The sequence below is a fragment of the Phyllobates terribilis genome, unplaced genomic scaffold (genome assembly GCF_046119375.1).
Source record: "Phyllobates terribilis strain yellow unplaced genomic scaffold, ASM4611937v1 Scaffold_4__5_contigs__length_816908805, whole genome shotgun sequence".
Classification (NCBI taxonomy): Eukaryota; Metazoa; Chordata; class Amphibia; order Anura; family Dendrobatidae; genus Phyllobates; species Phyllobates terribilis.
Window position 1 is genome coordinate 300,584,141 of NW_027362764.1, and position 20,392 is coordinate 300,604,532.

General features: G+C 42.1%; 1 protein-coding gene across 4 annotated transcripts in view; it reads left to right on the forward strand.

Moving 5' to 3' along the window:
• The window catches only part of TNS3 (tensin 3), a 403,696-nt gene that overhangs the window by 331,029 nt on the left and 52,275 nt on the right, over positions 1 to 20,392 (forward strand). For all 4 annotated transcript variants that reach the window (XM_073678347.1, XM_073678348.1, XM_073678349.1 and 1 more), the window contains one exon: positions 39 to 128. In XM_073678347.1, coding sequence (XP_073534448.1) covers positions 39 to 128 — 90 coding nt within the window. The remainder of the gene's footprint in view (positions 1 to 38; positions 129 to 20,392) is intronic.

Sequence of the window (20,392 nt, forward strand, 5' to 3'; positions counted from 1 at the left end):
GCTGTGACATTAAGGTGCTCTCTGTTTTTCTGTTTCAGTGCGCACTCCCCCAAATTATAATCAGATGGTTCAGGAGACCGGGCTTCAGTTCTACAGTCCTTCTTCAGATATGTACCCTGCAGGGCATGGTAAGAAAGCCCATACATTGGAATAGTATGAAGTGGACAAAGTGCCGAATGCTTAAAATAACAATGCTAATGATGAGCAGACCTGGCAAGATGCCAATCCGCCAAATCACGCTCTCCCGTCCCGCCATCCTATCAGCCTGCCACCCACTCCTCGGCATCTCTTCTTTTTTCCGCTTTATTCCTGTCTAGCATATTCTCTTCAGCCTCTACAATCCAGGCCCCCACATGTGGTTCTCCCAGGCATTGAATGTGACATAGATCTGAGGCCTGAAGCCATGACCTGGAGTGTAGAGGGCTGAAGTGGACATGCAACAGGGGACGGGAGGTGTAGCACGGAGGGGATGACTGGTGGGGTGAGCGTTACTTCTTTTTATTTAAATGGTTTGCCTGGCCCTCTGCAATCCAGCAATATGGTGGCCACACCTGGCTGTCAGTTTGCTGAACTGTAAAGAATCCATATTTTTGAGAATACAGATTTTTATACAATTCCAGTAACACTTAATTCCACTTGGATACATTCCTTTCCACTCTGTCAGTGACAGTACTAAGAAAGCCGTGTCTGTCATGATGAGCAGCTCCGTGAACTACAAAGTGTGCCAGGCGGTCGGGTGGAGGGGCATCCTCTGACTTTTTTTTATGTTTAAGTTACTGAAATATGTCCTAGTGACAGATGGACTTTAAAAGTTAAATATTTCTTTAAATGTCTGTTCTTGCAGGTAAAGTACATGTATTTTTGTATAAGTAAAACTGGACGAAAGGTAATTTGTTTAAACCCTCTCGATAAATCTTTTGACTGCTCTGCACTAACTGCATAACAGTAACTAACAGTATGTTCAGAGTTTTGTCTATGCTAGCATTAAAAGTACAGTGCGGCAGATTTATTACATTAGTCTAAAAAAAGAAAAAAAGATAATTGGAGTAAGTGACTACAAGTGTATTAGCAACACATGCCACTTATAGGAGTTATCCAGGACTTTTTATTTTCTTTAGGGCTAAGAATTTATTGTTATGTAGTTGGTAAGTACCTGCCTGTTCTGCCCTGGGACTATCTCTTCTGGCCCAGGCAGCGATTCTCCTGCTTCCTTTGACCTCACACTAACAGACCAGCACTTTTTTCTTTCAGTCTGCGCTATTGATGGGGCGTTACTACCGGCGTCACATTGATTGACAGACTGCATCCACAGTTATGCAGCAAGGAGCCGGCTGTCAATCAGCATGATGTACGGAGTGATGCCCCGTCGACAGAGAGGAGGGGAAAAGAAGGAGCTGCTCTGACGACAAGAATGTTACAGGAAGCAGGAGAATCGCTGGCAGGAGCGCTCCACAACCTCTCTGAGCTGGGCGAGAACATCGCGGGGCAGAACCGGTTGGTAGTTAGCAACTATCTGTTGGTATCTTCTTAGCCCCATAAGAAAAAAAAGCCAAAAAGTCCTGAATAACCCCTTTAATACTTTTGATGAACTTTTATACTGTCATAAAGTCAGGAAATTAAATCTACTCTTCTTCTTATAGCCAGTGCAGATTTGTTCCAAAAATCTGCCTAAAAGTTGTTTACTGCACACTTTTTTAAACTTCCCAAATAGATGCAAGCTTGTTGACTTCTTGGGACTTGGTTTACATTAAAACTAGTGGAAATTGCTGGCTAATATGGGTATGTGTTTAAGGCCACAGCCCCACTATCAGTATTTGGTCAGTATTTTTTCTCTCTCAGGAGTGGGAGCCAAAACCAGGTGAAGAACCATTAGAGAATAGGTCTAATAGAAACAAGTCGACAATCCTGCATTTATCACCCACACCTGGTTTTGGCTCCCACTCCTGAGAAATACTGACCAAATACTGACCAAATACTGATAGTGGGGCCGTGGCCTTATTGTGAGCCTGGCAGCTGTCCATTGCCATTCCATGTGTACATGGCTACCAGCTTATCTGACCTAGGTCTTGAGTAGCATCACATCAAATACATTACAAGAAATAACATCGTAGGAATAAAAAGCTCAATATCAGGAGTGTAATATTAAAATACATGAAGCAGTTCACATATAAGCTGTTTGTGTGAATAGTCATCCAACTCCTAACTATATGCACACATTCCCCCATCAGTCTGTCCACACACCGCAGATTGGCCTACGTGTATTTGTAAGAGGTTCCGTGGCCCCAATCCGATGCTCTGATTGTGGCTGTAGATGTGCTGATGAGCTGTCCCACATCCATGTGAGGATTAGTCCCATTAGCCGGGTATCTGCCTGGGCTAATCTGGAGCTTCTCAGTGAGGAATCTGCTAGAAAATGGACATGATTTCCTTCCATGGCACAGACAAAATTCATTTGAAGTGTCCTAGAACATGTGAACTACAAATCCTTTTGCTGTGCGTCAAAGGTTACATTTCAGCAGATCTAATAAGAATTTTAGAGCAGAATCCACATCAAAATTGTGACGACACTACTGCACCTCTTAGGAAGTTATGTTTGGGAGATGTGGTCATTAATCAAGCAGTTTATAAAGGAAATGCTGTTGCCTTCCAATTTATTTTGTTTCCAGTGACATCCGAATGCCCCCATAAGTTACTGCACAACTTCATTATCTAATGGATTTCATTCCCTAATGCATTTAGTGACTGCAATGGTCTGCCCTCATTATTGCTACTTCTGTACCTAGGAGAATATGTACCTATTCCCCTGACCCTTTAATACAGGCTATGTGCTTGGTTTCTTTTCCCTTGTTCTATACATTTAATGGACCTTATAAATCTATTTGTGCCTTACAAAGTAAAGTCTCTCCATTTCCCCCGCACATCCTTTTTGCTGCTTTGCTTCCCTAAAGTTGACAAAAGAACAATCCATGGAGGAAATGTGTTGTCAGACACCACCAAGTGTTTTCCTGGACGTTAACTACTTAAATAATGGCCCCCTGACTCGTACAGGGTTCCTGGTTTTATTTTGACTAAAATATCTGTAGTTGTAAATGTCACAAGATGCGTGGCATTAGCCTGTTAAAGCACCTATTAACATGGACCATAAGATTGGATTGCTGCGGTATAGTGGGCCAGCTTTATAATAGGGTGACCTATGGCTGAGCCTTATATTGTCATAGTGTATTACTATTGCAACAAATGTAGTATGTATTTATAGTGGTGGGCAACTAGAGGCCATATGTGGCCCTCAGGCCCTTACCCTAGGCCTTTAACTCCCACAATGTAGTAAGTTGACCACTACTAGTTTATGATGGGAGATACTTGTTGTTCTTTTTGAATTAATGGGTTATCTATCTTTAGGCCCATCTTCATGGACATGAAGGAGGCATAGTTGCAGTACTACACATAGCCTGTGGACAGGTGTGGCACTGTTCTTCTATTCTTGATCCCCTTTGGTTGCTTGCCCTCTCAGTACTAGTAAAAGTAATCACCTTAGTAAGAAACCTTATGTAACCTGCTGACTGAATGGGTATGGGGCTGTGATTGTATTCGTTGTAATGGGAACATTGTATCTTTATAAGATTACTTCATTATACGCCATATACTACCTTGTGCGTTAAATGATATCTGACAGTATTACAATATGTCAGGGTGAATTCTAAGCAATATTTGATAAAACGTTGCTGTAATGAAATCTTATAAGGACATTGTCACCTCTGTAGTGCCCCCTTCCCTGTGCTTAGCACCCCAGACCATGCACATATATACTGATGGGGCGCATTGCTATCATTTTATGAATTCAGATGAAGGATGTGGCCTTTGCCCTGCAGCACAGTCAGCGCATTGGTAAATGAGGAATGGGAGCATGAGAAACAATGTGCTGTGTGTATGAGCTGGTTAGGGAGCAAGACTGAGATGAGAAAAAAGGGATTGAGGCGGAGTTGTGCTCCTGAGAGTAGGGGACTCTCCGGCTGCAATGACCGCGTACAGCAGCGCTGGACAATTGCTGAATTCTTTCCCCGCTGCCTGGTGTATACTCCTCTGCTGGGCTTAGCACTGACTTTATTAGAGAGAAGCTTGTACCACCCTCGCCCTTTTAATAGCTGATTAGATGAATATCCTTTGCTAGAATGTTTGTTTCCAAACGGTCAGTGGGAGGAGGAAATCCAAGAAAGTTGCCTATAAAGTGGAGCAGATCCTCAGCAGGAGCCCCCTCTGCCTGCAAAGCCGCCTATTGAGCTTAGGACTACTGTGACTTTTCTTGTTGAAGGAAAGTAACGGATTTTCAGAATTCTTTCCTGGAAGTCTGTTTTCTTCGTCCCCATTTGCTGATCTGCACGTGACATGTCTGCATCATTTGGTAGGTTTGTGTCCTTGCACTTCCTTCACGCTGTCTTGGGGATTAATTGCATTCCTGCTGAATGTGAATGTCTGTGATGGATGTGTCTCTGTGGGGCTGTTTCCTTGAACCAAGCTCTGATGGATATGAAATGTCTGCTGATTGTGAAATATTAACGTACGCAGAAAGTGACATGGAGAATCCAGGTATTGGTTTGATCCTCAGTCGGTATTTCATCTGTCTAAGCTCTTACATTTTATCAATCTCTCCATTGTGGGGTATAAGACTATGTTGCAGAATTGCTGGTGATAGAATTGGTTTATTTTGGTGGTGGATGATGAAATGTTTTACCTTAAAGTTATAGTATCTGTGTATTTTATAATCTAGCTCATTGCTGTCTTGAACAATGTTTTTATCTGTAGAATACACTTGAACTTGACTTTTTGTTTTCTAGCAAAACACTTTCCCTATGCAATAGTGTATTGTAACAAAAAGCCACATAGCTGAAGGACCCTGTCCTCAACAGCTGTTACAAAGAGGCTTTATTTGTCATGGGGAGGGCCAGAAGTCAAGTCGTTCTTCCTCCCAGGCAACTGTAGGAGATGCCCTGACAGCTGACGGCATTCCAGAAAGTAGTAGTCCCCTCCAAAGTCAACAGGCTTTATAGATGACCTCTATCCAAGGAATTACTGTGTCTACAGATTAAAACTATACTCCTGAAATAAGAAAACATGTTTACACAAGGTACAATATTCCGATCTTAAAGGGGTTGTCCATCTTTTCCGGTCATTTTCTCTTTAACTTGTATGCATGTATTTTGGGCTAAAAAAAAATCATTTTTGAAGTGAAGTTTCTGTTGCATTGTTTTGCTTTTTCAGGCACTTTCTTTCCCTGCACATTCATGTGATGTGGTGATAAATCAGCGGATGGAGCTCAGAAAGCAGAGAGAAGAGTTAGAGACTCTCCTGTCAGACCATCAGAACCATCTCACTGACTCAATTTACCCATCCTGCAGCCAGCAATAGACGTGCAACACGGAGGCAATGGTGCAATATTTTTTATTAAACCCAATTGCAAAAATAATTTTTAGCCCTAAATTCATGCATTTAAGTAAAAACGTACCCAAAGGTGGAGAACCTTTGTTTCATTGGCTCTGACTGTTCACCAAGCAATAACTTCCCCATCATTGTGATCATATTTCTAAGGCCTAGACATTTGAACAGCATCAATTTGCAGAATACCTCAGGAAACCATAAGCATATACCATATGTGTGTATGTACACATATACATTTTACATTAGCTCATAGAGCAATGTATTTTGCTATATTTTTCTAATGTCGATATACTAGGATCTCACAGGTTTGAGTTTTTTTCCTAACTGCTTGAAGATGTCCTTAGTTTTGTCTTCGCTTAGAATAAAATCACCTACAACCAAGAGTTGAACAAACTGTAGAGACATGTCTTTTCTTGCTGGAGTACTGCATTTGGCCCAATGATGGTAATAATTGTGACCGGTCCAGCGTCTTCATAGGATGACTGTGCATACCATACCTTTGAGCCCAGGACTAAATAATAGTGCTGGACCCTAATGAAAAAGAAAGATTTAGCATTTTGGAAAAATTTTACCCATTAAGACTTTCATACAAAACTAATTCCAATAAAAGTCTGAACAGAACAGCAATTACTGCAAAATACAATCTTTATTTTATGTGTTTATAAACCATTCACTTGTCTGAAGTGTGGATATTAAACAGTCTTTCTGCTGAGTAATAACATTTGTGCGTTACTTTGAGGTTGTCCACTACTTTTACATGGATGACCTATCCTTAGGGGCTTGGTACTGCACATGCGCCTCCTAATCAAATCAATAGGAGGCAGATGTGCAGTACCCTGCGGTGGCCACTACAGGAGGCGGAGCAGCAAGTGAGTACCTCCTGCCACCGACACCGATAACAGCTGATCGGCGGAGGTGCCAGGTGTCGGAGCCTGGTCGATCAAACATTGATGACCTATCCTAAGGATAGGTCATCAATGTAAAAGTAGTGGACAACCTCTTTAATCACCCTCATTCATATGACCTATCTAGCAATGATATACGGCCATAGATATTGTATACTTTCAAATGCAGCTGATTTTCTGTTCATGCAATCCTATTTATGCATTAAGGGCTCATACCCATATGTGAGAAAAAAAAAAAACGGTCCGATTTCTGGACTGAAAAAACGGACGAGTGCCATGCGATTGCTATGCGATTTTTCACATCTAGCATCCGTATGACATCCGTATGCAATGCATTTTTTTCTCTGCAACTATTATTCTCCAATCATTTACAAAACCATTTACAGTGTTCTATGCTACAGAATGGTAATGTATCCGTAAAAATTGGATGGGATATGCCCTCCGTTTTTTTTCTTGCACCCATTGACTTGCATTGGTGAGTCTCGTCCGAGATACATGGCAATATGCAGCATGCTGCGATTTTTTTCTCAGTCCAATTTCAGCTGAGAAAAAAATTGCAGATGAGATGTAACCCTTTGAATAACATTGGTCAGAGTGCAATCCAATTTTTTATCGGATTGCACTCTTCCGTTTTTCTCGCAGATTAGTATGAGCCCTAAGTCTTATGTGCAGATATAGGCAATGATTCATCAGAGCAATTTGGTCAGAATTGCTTGGAAAAAATTGCAAAATCTAGGTGTAATGCTGTGTGCCCACGATGCGTTTTTTAGGCTGTGTGCCCACGTAGCGTTTTTCAAGCGTATATGCTGTGGAATTTCCGCAGCGTAAACGCTTGAAAAACGCATGTATATCCGCACCCCATGGTCCCCAATGGCATTCCGCAATGTCAATGCCCATGCTGCGGATTTTTCCGCAGCGTATATGCTGCGGTCAAAAATCCGCAGCATGTTCATTAATTTTGCGGAAGCGCAGCGGAATCAATGTGCGGATGGTACCCAAGTCTGGAGGAGAGGAGACTCTCATCCAGACCTGGGTACCAAAGAACCTGTAAAAAAAAGAATAAAATAAAGTTTATACTTATCTTCTGATGTTTTCCCTCCGTCGCGCTGTTGTCTGAAGGACCTGCCACGTCATTGAGTCATGTGACCCACCACATGACTCAATGACGTCACCGCAGGTCCTGCACACAACAGCGTGAGCCGCTCAAGCCTCCGGACGGGGCAGAGAATGCATCAGAAGGGGAGTATAAAGTTTATTTTTTTATTTTTTACCATTCTGAACAAGTTGTCAAGCACTTTTCCAAGTGATGCTTGGAGAAGTGCTTGATAACCCGCATGCGGAAATGCATGCAAAGACGCCTCACAAACGCTTCTACCTGGCGGGAAAACCGCATGTAATATCCGCATGCGATTTTCCCGCCAGGGAGAAGCGTAAAAAATATGCTTCAGGTCCGCAACGTGGGCACATAGCCTTAAGCATTTCCGCAGCGGCAATTCCGCTGCAGAAACGCTTAAAAAATGCTTGGTAGAAGGCCTGACATGTTCCCAAATGATAATCCGCATGTGCTGTGCACATGCTGCGGAAATTTCCGCTGCGGATTATCATTGCGGAAAAAAACGCAGCACTACCAATTATTTTGCGGAAGTGCTGCATTATCGCCGCCATTGACTTGCATTGGAAAGCATGTAATCCGCATCACTGGATCTGTACATGCGGAATCCAAATGTTTCAATGTGCGGATGTTACCCGGGTCTGGAGAAGAGGAGACTCTCCTCTGGACCTGGGTACCATAGAACCTGTAAAAAAAAAAATAAACATTATACTTATCTTCTGATGGCCCCTGGTGTGCTTGTCTTGGCTTGCTGGCAGATCGCGGTGGACTCAAGGACCTGCCATAACGTCATTTAGTCATGTGACGGGTCACGCGACCGCTGACGTCTTCAGGTCCTTTAGTCTACCGCGAGCTGCCGGCAAGCCGAGACGCATCGAATAAAGACACTGGGGGGCCATCAGAAGGTAAGTATAGATTTATTTTTTATTTTTTTAACATTCTTTCAGTCACACTATATAAATCCATGCCGTTTGGATGGATTTATATAGTGTGACCAAGTTGTCAAGCACTTTCCAAGTGATACTAATATTGCTTGGAAAGCGCTTGTCAATCCGCATGCGGAAATGCATGTGAAGAACGCTTCACATCCACATGACCCTGGCAGGAAAACGCATGTACAATCCGCATGTACAATCCGCATGGGAGATGCAGAAATCTGAGGAAAAAATCCAGAGCATTTCTGTATAGTGGGCACATAGCCTAACTCAGAGTTTTCAAGACAATTTTTCTTAGCGCCGCCAAAATGGGATGGGAGCATGACGCTCGTCTCATTAATGAAGAGCTGTGGTGTTCCCTACTCCAGAAATCTCATTCCAGTCAGACACTGCAGTAAAATGTTTGGCGAGGCACAGAGAGACGTGCACCTCTTCGCGAATCGGGAGCGTCTGACTCCACCACGGCCCCATATGAAGACCGGTGTGATAAATTTGCTGGTCTTGGTGAATTGCGCCTTTAATCTTTTAGTTTTAGATTCCATAACCAGAAAACAGTAATCAGGACTATAGAAGAAAGTTTCCTTTGGCAAATTTGGGTGTTCACATATATAGATAGAAGAAAATGTCTAGAAAAAAGAGCGTAATAATGTTGCCTATCATACTCAGAGTAGTCTTTTTTTTTTTATTCCTTTTGTGTATGTTAAAACAAGAGAAAGCCACATACTGTCACTCTACTTATTCAACCTGTAATGAGAGCTGCAGAATTAGGGGAAAAAAATCATTGATACCAGAATCTTCAACAGCCTTAAAGGGAACCTGTCATGAGGATTTTATACCTCAAACTAATAACACGTATGTGCAGGGCTTTCATGCTTACTAAATCCATATCTTGTTGAATAAACCTGCTTTGCAGTTTCTGAGAAATCCACCAATGGAATTATATGCAAATGAGCTGCAAGTGTTTCGTGGTAGGACATTGCACTTGTAGTACTCCTGTCCGCCCTCCCTATTCTCTGCCCACCACTTGCCTCCTTTGTCTGATTTGTTTCTCTACCAAGATATCTTGCCAGGTCCTCATGACACCACAAGAGCTATTGTATCAAATTGCTCATGCTCCGGTCCAGGCACTGACAGCGCTTGGGGTAGATCTTGGTAGGGAAACGGTTAACTGAAACAAGCACTACATGTTAATCAGAAACTGGAAGCAGGCTGCAGGCAGGGAATAGAGAGGCAGGGCAGGAGAGCTGCAAGTGCAGGGTGCTATCCTGAAGCACTTGCGGCTCATTTACAAACAATTTCAGTGCTGAATTTCTCAAAACTCCAAAACTGATTTCCACAATCAAGGTATGGATTTAATTAGCATTAAAGCTCCTGTACCATTAGTTTGAGGTATGAATCCTGTGGCTGTTCCGGCGCAGGGAGGGACGCGGTGCTGGAGGAGAGAGGAGGTGAGTATGAAAGTTTTTGGTTTTTTTCTGTGCGGCGTGGCGGGGATCAGGGGGTGCCAGGCATGCTGGGGTGGGGGGCATGCGTACAGGGATGGGGGGGGCGTGTATGCAGGGATGAGGGGGGCCATGCATACAGGGATGGGGGGACCATCCATACAGGGATGAAGCATGAGGGGGGCCATCCATACAGGGATGAGGCATGAGGGTGGCCATACATACAGGGATGAAGGGGGCCATACATACCATGATGAGAGGGGTCATACATACTGGGATGAAGAGTGCCATACATACCAGGAAGAGGAATGAAGGTACCATACATACCAGGAAAAGGGATGAAGGTGCCATATATGCCAGGATGGGTGTGAGGGGGGCCATACATAACAGGATGAAGGGTGCCATAAATACCAGGAAGAGGGATAAGGGGGCCTTGCATACCATGATGGGGGATTGGGGTGCCATACATACCAGGATGGTGGATTGGGGTGCCACCATGCATATCAGGATGGGGATGAGAGCCATGTATAACAGGAAAGAGGGGGCCATATATACCAGGATGGGGGATATTACCAGAATTGGGGGAGAACCCCTATAACAGTGTCAGCAGCAGACCCCCTCCCCCTTAACAGGGCATCCTGACCACATTTTTTGCTTACATTTTTTTTCTATTTTCCTCCTCTAAAACCTAGGTGCGTCTTATGGTCCGGTGTGTCTTATAGTCCGAAAAATACGGTATGTAGATAATAGGAGAATAAACACATATTCCATAAAAAAGGTGTATATTATATTCCTTGTTCTTGATAGGCGGGGAATGAACATTAAATATATGTAGATAATAGGGGAATGAACACATATCCCATGTAAACAGGTGTATATTCTATTCCCTGTGATTGATAGGCTGGGAATGAACATGAAATATATGTAGCTAATAGGGGAATGAACACACATCCCATATAAACAGGTGTATATTGTATTCCTTGTGCTTGATAGGTAGGGAATGAACATGAAATCTATGTAGATAATAGGGGAATGAACACATATTCCATATAAACAGGTATATATTATATTCCCTGTGCTTGATAGGTGGGGAATGAACATGAAATATATGTAGATAATAGGGAAATGAACACACATCTCATATAAACAGGTGTATACTATATCCTCTGTGCTTGATAGGTAGGGAATGAACATGAAATATAGGTAGATAATAGGGGAATGAACACACATCTCAAAATAACTGGTGTATATTATATTCTATGTGCTTGATAGGTGGGGAATGTACATGAAATATATGTAGATATATATGTAGAGGCGCCCCCGCCTCCATGACTGAAACCGAATGCTGACGGGGAGAATAAAGTTAATTTCTCTCCACTGCATTCGGCAGCAGCCAGCGCCGGGCAGCATAATAACTCTATTAACCGCATATCTGCAGGTTAGCGTTATTTCTGGTGACAGGTTCCCTTTAATGTCAAGCAACAAATACATTATGTATTGTAAAATAACTTTATTAAAGGCAAGCAACACGAAAAGTGATTTGTTATATTTAAAACTATAACTTTCAGTGAGCTGTAAATTTGCCCTCACTTGGTCACTGGACAAAGTCGCGGGCCAACCAGTATACAGAATAATGGCCCCACATAGTCGTCCATACAGAATAGTGGGTCCCTCATAGTCCTCCATACAGAATAATGGGCCTCACATAGTCCTCCATACAGAATAATGGGCACCACATAGTTCTCCATACAGAATAATGGGCCCCACATAGTCCTTCATACAGAATAATGGGCCCCAAATAGTCCTCCATACTGAATAATGGGCCTCACATAGTCATACATACAGAATAATGGGCCTCACATAGTCCTCCATACAGAATAATGGGCCCCACATAGTCCTCCATACAGAATAATGGGCCCCACATAGTCCTCCATACAGAATAATGGGCCCCACATAGTCCTCAATACAGAATAATGGGCCCCACATAGTCCTCCATACAGAATAATGGGCCCCACACAGTCTTCCATGCAGAATAATGGGCCCCACACAGTCCTCCCTACAGAATAATGGACCCAAATAGCTTTCCATACAGTATAATGGGCCTCACATAGTCCTTCGTACAGAATAATGGTCCCACAGTCCTCCATACAGTATAATGGGCCTCACATAGATTTCCATACGGTATAATGGGCCTCACATAGTCCTTCATACAGAATAATGGGCCTCACGTAGTCCTCCATACAGTATAATGGGCCCCACATAGCTTTCCATACTGTATGATGGGCCCCACATAGTCCTTCAAACAGAATAATGGCCCTACATAGCTTTGCATGCAGCATAATGGACCTCACATAGTCCGTCATACAGTATAATGGGCCCCACATAGCTTTCCATACTGTATGATGGGCCCCACATAGTCCTTCAAACAGAATAATGGCCCTACATAGCTTTGCATACAGCATAATGGACCTCACATAGTCCTTCATACAGAATAGTGGTGCCACATAGGGTAGCTGTTTTGGTGTCACTGGTCAAATATAACCACCCTTCAAGCCAGATTTGGCTCGTGGGCCGCAGTTTGTCACCTATGGCATAAAGGAAAAAGGTGTCTGAGAAGTGAAGAAAGTGGCATTTTTCCTTAATAAGATACACAGTATTACAAAAGTGTCTCATCTTCGCTTGTACTACGTACTATTGATTACTGTTGATTGATTTATAAAAATAAAAAGCCTAATGTACAGTATAGCGTATGTCACTCTGATTAAACGGACACCAAAGAGAGAATATCTGTATAATGCCCCACTCCTCATACCCTAAGCATATTACAATAAATCCATTTTGCCTGGAGTATTCCTTAAAAAGTATAGATGTAAAAATATTTGACAGAATTTGCCAGCTTGGTTAGCGATTTAGTAATAACATTTTCCCTCTTCATTCATTTAATAAGGATTTAGTACTTAGAAATAAGTTGTGTTTGGTGAGCAAAGGTTCTAAATTATAATCTGTAGCTTAGGTTATAGTATTTTTAGCAGGGTACATGTTTTTGTAGTTGTGAGAGCTGACATGGAAAGTTTCGTATCTGCTCTAGGTGCAGCCTGATAAAATGTTGGATTTAAATGGAGCACAAGGATAGAAACAGGTCTAAGGTCTTAAAGGGAACGTGTCAGCAGGATTTATCACTATAAAGTAAAGGCATGGCCATAATGGCGCTATTACACTGATTACATGTATGCCTTTGATGAAGGACTCTGATCAGATGTTATTTTTTAATATTTAAGTTTTCTTCTGATGATTTCTTCTGTGCATCAGGGCGGGTCTGGGGAGTTGGGTCTTCTGCTCCGGCCCCTCCGCCTGCCTCCTGTGTTTCTACACATCACTGATTATTCAATGACTTGCTTCGCCGCCATCTTTGCGTGGGCAGCGTGTGCGCAGTGTGAGTTTCCACGTCTGGTTTTCAGGAGTTTGCAGTTGCGCAGATCGAAATCTGAAAAAATAACTGTAAAGAGGACCTTTCACCAAGCTAAAAGTGGCATCTCACACTGCGCACGTGCCGCCCATCCAATGATGGCAGCACAAAATCTCAAAATGGAGGCAGGTCACTGAGTAATCAGTGACCTATAGAAATACCGGAGGCAGGCGGAGGGGCTGGAGCAGAAGACCCAACCAGACCCTCCCCGATGCACAGAAGAGGTCATCGGAAGAAAACTTAAAACCGTGATTAAAAAAGAACCTCTGATTTGGATTCCTTCAACAAAGGCGTCTATTTCATTAGTGTAATAGCGCCATTAAGGCCATTATGACCTTTACTTTATAGTGATACATCCTTCTGACAGGTTCTCTTTAATAGCAAATATGAATCTCAGTTGATATTTTATGGTGTACGGCACAGATATTCTGGAAATAGCATGTTGGTTGCCACTCGTCAGTTAGGGTGTCTGTTATCTAAATGTTACTTGTGTGTTTTTGCAAAAAAATTTCCTTGTTAAGATTGTCCTTTTCTTTCATGTCACTGTACAACCTGGAATAACACAAGGATTGGAAAATATATTTACACCTGTAATATGATAAAATAGATGGCAGAACCCTGCAGATCTAATGGGATTCAAGGGGGTTACCCATCAATGTACAAAAGTATTTAGAATTTTTATTCGCTGAATCATGTAATAAAGTGTAATCATTTTATATGCATGAACACAGCAGCTCCAATTCAATGTCTATGGGAGTAAGGGAGACGGGCGAGGACGGGGATGGAGAGATGGCTTCAGAAGACTATAGAGCGATTCTGTTTTTCACAAAGTGATTGGCAGCTTTTATGACCGACAGAATAGTGCCCGACAGACCCGTTCTACTGTATAGTAAAAATGTCCGTCCTTTTTTTATATATACAGACTTGCAGCAAAGGGTCTGAATGGAGTACTGAACAGAGCCTAAGTATTTGCAATTACACAGAAATCTAGTACAATAGACGATCACATAGAAATGTGATGATAGTACCCCGTTAAGAATGAAGTCAGGTAAGGAGTGTTAAGTTACTTAGCAGCAGAGCGTCTGGAATCTGTGGAATGTGACTGCTTCATTGAGAATGTTCTTTCTTTGAGTGGCCTCTAAGTATGTGCATGTACATCTAGTGATGGGGAGAAAAGTGATTGCAATTGTACTAGATGCTCATGCGGATTTAATAGTATGCCAAGATATCCACTTCTGATCGATGTATATTTACAGTCCAGTATTACCATTAGCACCAGATAGCAGTGGTTGTCTCACAAAAATATCAGGGCCGGCACCAGGTTTTCGTGGGCCCCGGGCGAAAGAGTCTCAGTTGGCCCCTTTAACACATACCACGATTCATGATGCACAGATACTGCAGAGAAATATATATAATACAATACTGAAGATTTCACTTCTTACATTACATGACGGATATTTATTGTAAATTCCACAATATCTCAGAAACCGGAGAATCCTCACAGCGTACAGTGCAGACCGGACAATATAGTCCTCCATACAGTGTTATGGGCACCACATATTGCTCCATACAGAATAATGGACCCCATATAATGCTCCATACAGAATAATGACCCCACATACTCCTCTGTACAGTATTATGGGCACCATATAGTCCTCCATACAGTATAATGGGCCCCATATATTGCTCCATACAGAATAATGAGCCCTATATATTGCCCTATACAGTATAATGGACCCATATATTGTTCCATACAGTATAACGAGCCCCATATATTGCCCTATACAGTATTATGAGCCCCATGTATTGTTCCATACAGTATAATGGGCCCCGTATAATGAGCCCCATATATTGCTCCATACAGTATAATGGGCCCCACATAGCTTTCCATACTGTATGATGGGCCCCACATAGTCCTTCAAACAGAATAATGGCCCTACATAGCTTTGCATGCAGCATAATGGACCTCACATAGTCCGTCATACAGTATAATGGGCCCCACATAGCTTTCCATACTGTATGATGGGCCCCACATAGTCCTTCAAACAGAATAATGGCCCTACATAGCTTTGCATACAGCATAATGGACCTCACATAGTCCTTCATACAGAATAGTGGTGCCACATAGGGTAGCTGTTTTGGTGTCACTGGTCAAATATAACCACCCTTCAAGCCAGATTTGGCTCGTGGGCCGCAGTTTGTCACCTATGGCATAAAGGAAAAAGGTGTCTGAGAAGTGAAGAAAGTGGCATTTTTCCTTAATAAGATACACAGTATTACAAAAGTGTCTCATCTTCGCTTGTACTACGTACTATTGATTACTGTTGATTGATTTATAAAAATAAAAAGCCTAATGTACAGTATAGCGTATGTCACTCTGATTAAACGGACACCAAAGAGAGAATATCTGTATAATGCCCCACTCCTCATACCCTAAGCATATTACAATAAATCCATTTTGCCTGGAGTATTCCTTAAAAAGTATAGATGTAAAAATATTTGACAGAATTTGCCAGCTTGGTTAGCGATTTAGTAATAACATTTTCCCTCTTCATTCATTTAATAAGGATTTAGTACTTAGAAATAAGTTGTGTTTGGTGAGCAAAGGTTCTAAATTATAATCTGTAGCTTAGGTTATAGTATTTTTAGCAGGGTACATGTTTTTGTAGTTGTGAGAGCTGACATGGAAAGTTTCGTATCTGCTCTAGGTGCAGCCTGATAAAATGTTGGATTTAAATGGAGCACAAGGATAGAAACAGGTCTAAGGTCTTAAAGGGAACGTGTCAGCAGGATTTATCACTATAAAGTAAAGGCATGGCCATAATGGCGCTATTACACTGATTACATGTATGCCTTTGATGAAGGACTCTGATCAGATGTTATTTTTTAATATTTAAGTTTTCTTCTGATGATTTCTTCTGTGCATCAGGGCGGGTCTGGGGAGTTGGGTCTTCTGCTCCGGCCCCTCCGCCTGCCTCCTGTGTTTCTACACATCACTGATTATTCAATGACTTGCTTCGCCGCCATCTTTGCGTGGGCAGCGTGTGCGCAGTGTGAGTTTCCACGTCTGGTTTTCAGGAGTTTGCAGTTGCGCAGATCGAAATCTGAAAAAATAACTGTAAAGAGGACCTTTCACCAAGCTAAAAGTGGCATCTCACACTGCGCACGTGCCGCCCATCCAATGATGGCAGCACAAAATCTCAAAATGGAGGCAGGTCACTGAGTAATCAGTGACCTATAGAAATACCGGAGGCAGGCGGAGGGGCTGGAGCAGAAGACCCAACCAGACCCTCCCCGATGCACAGAAGAGGTCATCGGAAGAAAACTTAAAACCGTGATTAAAAAAGAACCTCTGATTTGGATTCCTTCAACAAAGGCGTCTATTTCATTAGTGTAATAGCGCCATTAAGGCCATTATGACCTTTACTTTATAGTGATACATCCTTCTGACAGGTTCTCTTTAATAGCAAATATGAATCTCAGTTGATATTTTATGGTGTACGGCACAGATATTCTGGAAATAGCATGTTGGTTGCCACTCGTCAGTTAGGGTGTCTGTTATCTAAATGTTACTTGTGTGTTTTTGCAAAAAAATTTCCTTGTTAAGATTGTCCTTTTCTTTCATGTCACTGTACAACCTGGAATAACACAAGGATTGGAAAATATATTTACACCTGTAATATGATAAAATAGATGGCAGAACCCTGCAGATCTAATGGGATTCAAGGGGGTTACCCATCAATGTACAAAAGTATTTAGAATTTTTATTCGCTGAATCATGTAATAAAGTGTAATCATTTTATATGCATGAACACAGCAGCTCCAATTCAATGTCTATGGGAGTAAGGGAGACGGGCGAGGACGGGGATGGAGAGATGGCTTCAGAAGACTATAGAGCGATTCTGTTTTTCACAAAGTGATTGGCAGCTTTTATGACCGACAGAATAGTGCCCGACAGACCCGTTCTACTGTATAGTAAAAATGTCCGTCCTTTTTTTATATATACAGACTTGCAGCAAAGGGTCTGAATGGAGTACTGAACAGAGCCTAAGTATTTGCAATTACACAGAAATCTAGTACAATAGACGATCACATAGAAATGTGATGATAGTACCCCGTTAAGAATGAAGTCAGGTAAGGAGTGTTAAGTTACTTAGCAGCAGAGCGTCTGGAATCTGTGGAATGTGACTGCTTCATTGAGAATGTTCTTTCTTTGAGTGGCCTCTAAGTATGTGCATGTACATCTAGTGATGGGGAGAAAAGTGATTGCAATTGTACTAGATGCTCATGCGGATTTAATAGTATGCCAAGATATCCACTTCTGATCGATGTATATTTACAGTCCAGTATTACCATTAGCACCAGATAGCAGTGGTTGTCTCACAAAAATATCAGGGCCGGCACCAGGTTTTCGTGGGCCCCGGGCGAAAGAGTCTCAGTTGGCCCCTTTAACACATACCACGATTCATGATGCACAGATACTGCAGAGAAATATATATAATACAATACTGAAGATTTCACTTCTTACATTACATGACGGATATTTATTGTAAATTCCACAATATCTCAGAAACCGGAGAATCCTCACAGCGTACAGTGCAGACCGGACAATATAGTCCTCCATACAGTGTTATGGGCACCACATATTGCTCCATACAGAATAATGGACCCCATATAATGCTCCATACAGAATAATGACCCCACATACTCCTCTGTACAGTATTATGGGCACCATATAGTCCTCCATACAGTATAATGGGCCCCATATATTGCTCCATACAGAATAATGAGCCCTATATATTGCCCTATACAGTATAATGGACCCATATATTGTTCCATACAGTATAACGAGCCCCATATATTGCCCTATACAGTATTATGAGCCCCATGTATTGTTCCATACAGTATAATGGGCCCCGTATAATGAGCCCCATATATTGCTCCATACAGTATAATGAGCCCCTTAAAATGCTTCATACAGTATGAGCCCCATACAGTATAATGAGCCCCATATATTGCTCCATACAGTATAACGAGCCCCATATATTGCCCTATACAGTATAATGAGCCCCATATGTTGTTCCATACAGTATAATGGGCCCTATATATTGCTCCATACAGTATGAGCCCCATATATTGCTCCATACAGTATAATGAGCCCGATATATTGCTCCATACATTATGAGCCCCATGTATTGCTCCATACAGTATAATGAGCCCCATGTATTGCTCCATACAGAATAATGGGCCCCATATGTTGCTCCATACAGTATAATGGACCCCATATATTGCTCCATACAGAATACTGAGCCCCATATATTGCTCCATACAGAATACTGAGGCCCATATATTGCTCCATACAGAATAATGAGCCCCATATAATGCTTCATACAGTATGAGCCCCATATATTGCTGCATACAGTATAATGAGCCCCATATATTTTTCTATACAGTATAATGAGCCCCATATATTGCCCTATACAGTATAATGGGCCCCATATATTGCTCCATACATTATAATGAGCCCCATATATTGCTCCATACAGAATAATGGGCCCCATATATTGCTCCATACAGAATAATGGGCCCCATATATTGCTCCATACAGAATAATGGGCCCCATAGATTGCTCCATACAGAATAATGGGCCCCATATATTGCTCCATTCAGAATAATGGGCCCTATGTATTGCTCCATACAGTATGAGCCCCATATATTTTTCCATATACAGTATAATGGACCCCATATATTTCTCCATACAGAATACTGAGCCCCATATATTGCTCCATACAGAATACGGAGGCCCATATATTTCTCCATACAGTATAATGTGCCCCATATGTTGCGCCATACAGTATAATGAGCCCCATATATTGTTCCATACAGTATAATGAACCCCATATATTGCTCCATACAGAATACTGAGCCCCATATATTGCCCTATATAGTATAATGGGCCCCATATATTGCGCCATACATTTTAATGAGCCCCATATATTGCGCCATACATTATAATGAGCCCCATATATTGCTCCATACTGAATAATGGGCCCCATATAAGATAAGATATACTTTATTTTATCCCGGAGGAAATTGCGGTATCACAGCAGCAGAACACAGATCTCGAACATGACACATATGATAACATAATATTTGGAATGCTTTAGACATTGCTTTTCAGACATTTGTTAAACACCCCCATAGCTGTTGGAACAAACGATCTCCTGTATTTTTCCTTTTTACACCTTGGTTGTATTAGGCGATTGCTGAATGTGCTCTTCTGTTTCGCAAACAGTTCATAAAGCGGGTGTGTGTTGTTGCCCATTATAGCTCTGCACTTCTTCTTAATCCTATCCTCTACCACCTCTTCAAAAGTCCCAAGCTGTAGGCCCACCGTCGCGCTAGCCTTCTTGATAAGTTTATTGAGCTTGTTGGCGTCAGCAACAAGCACACTGTTACCCCAGCAAATTATTGCCGTTAAGGTGGCACTAGCCACAATGGATTGGTAGAACACCTCAAGCATTTTGCCACACACATTAAACGACCTTAACTTCCTTAGGAAGTACAATCTACTCATCCCCTTCTTGTAGATCTTCTCCATGTGGCACTTCCAGTCTAGCTTGCTATCCAGGTAAACCCCCAAATATTTGAAACTGTCCACCATCTCCACATCCTGACCGTCAATGGTAACAGGTAGGCATACCTTCTTGCACCTTCCATAGCTCATCACCAACTCCCTGGTTTTCTTAACATTTAGTTCTAGATGGTTAGCCTGGCACCATAGTACAAAGTCCGCAACCACCCTTCTATATTCCTCTTCATCCTGGTCCTTCCCAATACCGCCAACTATCACAGAGTCATCCGAGTACTTCTGGAGGTGACAACGGTCTGATTTATACTGAAAGTCAGTTGTGTACAATGTAAAGAGGAATGGCGACAGCACTGTTCCCTGCGGGGCTCCGACACTGCTCAGTACACTATCTGATGTAGCCGTCCCCCACCTAACAAACTGTGGCCTATCCGACAGGTAGTCAATTATCCAATTCACAAGTCCCTCATCCACCGCCATTTTAATTAACTTTCCACGCAGTAAGAGTGGC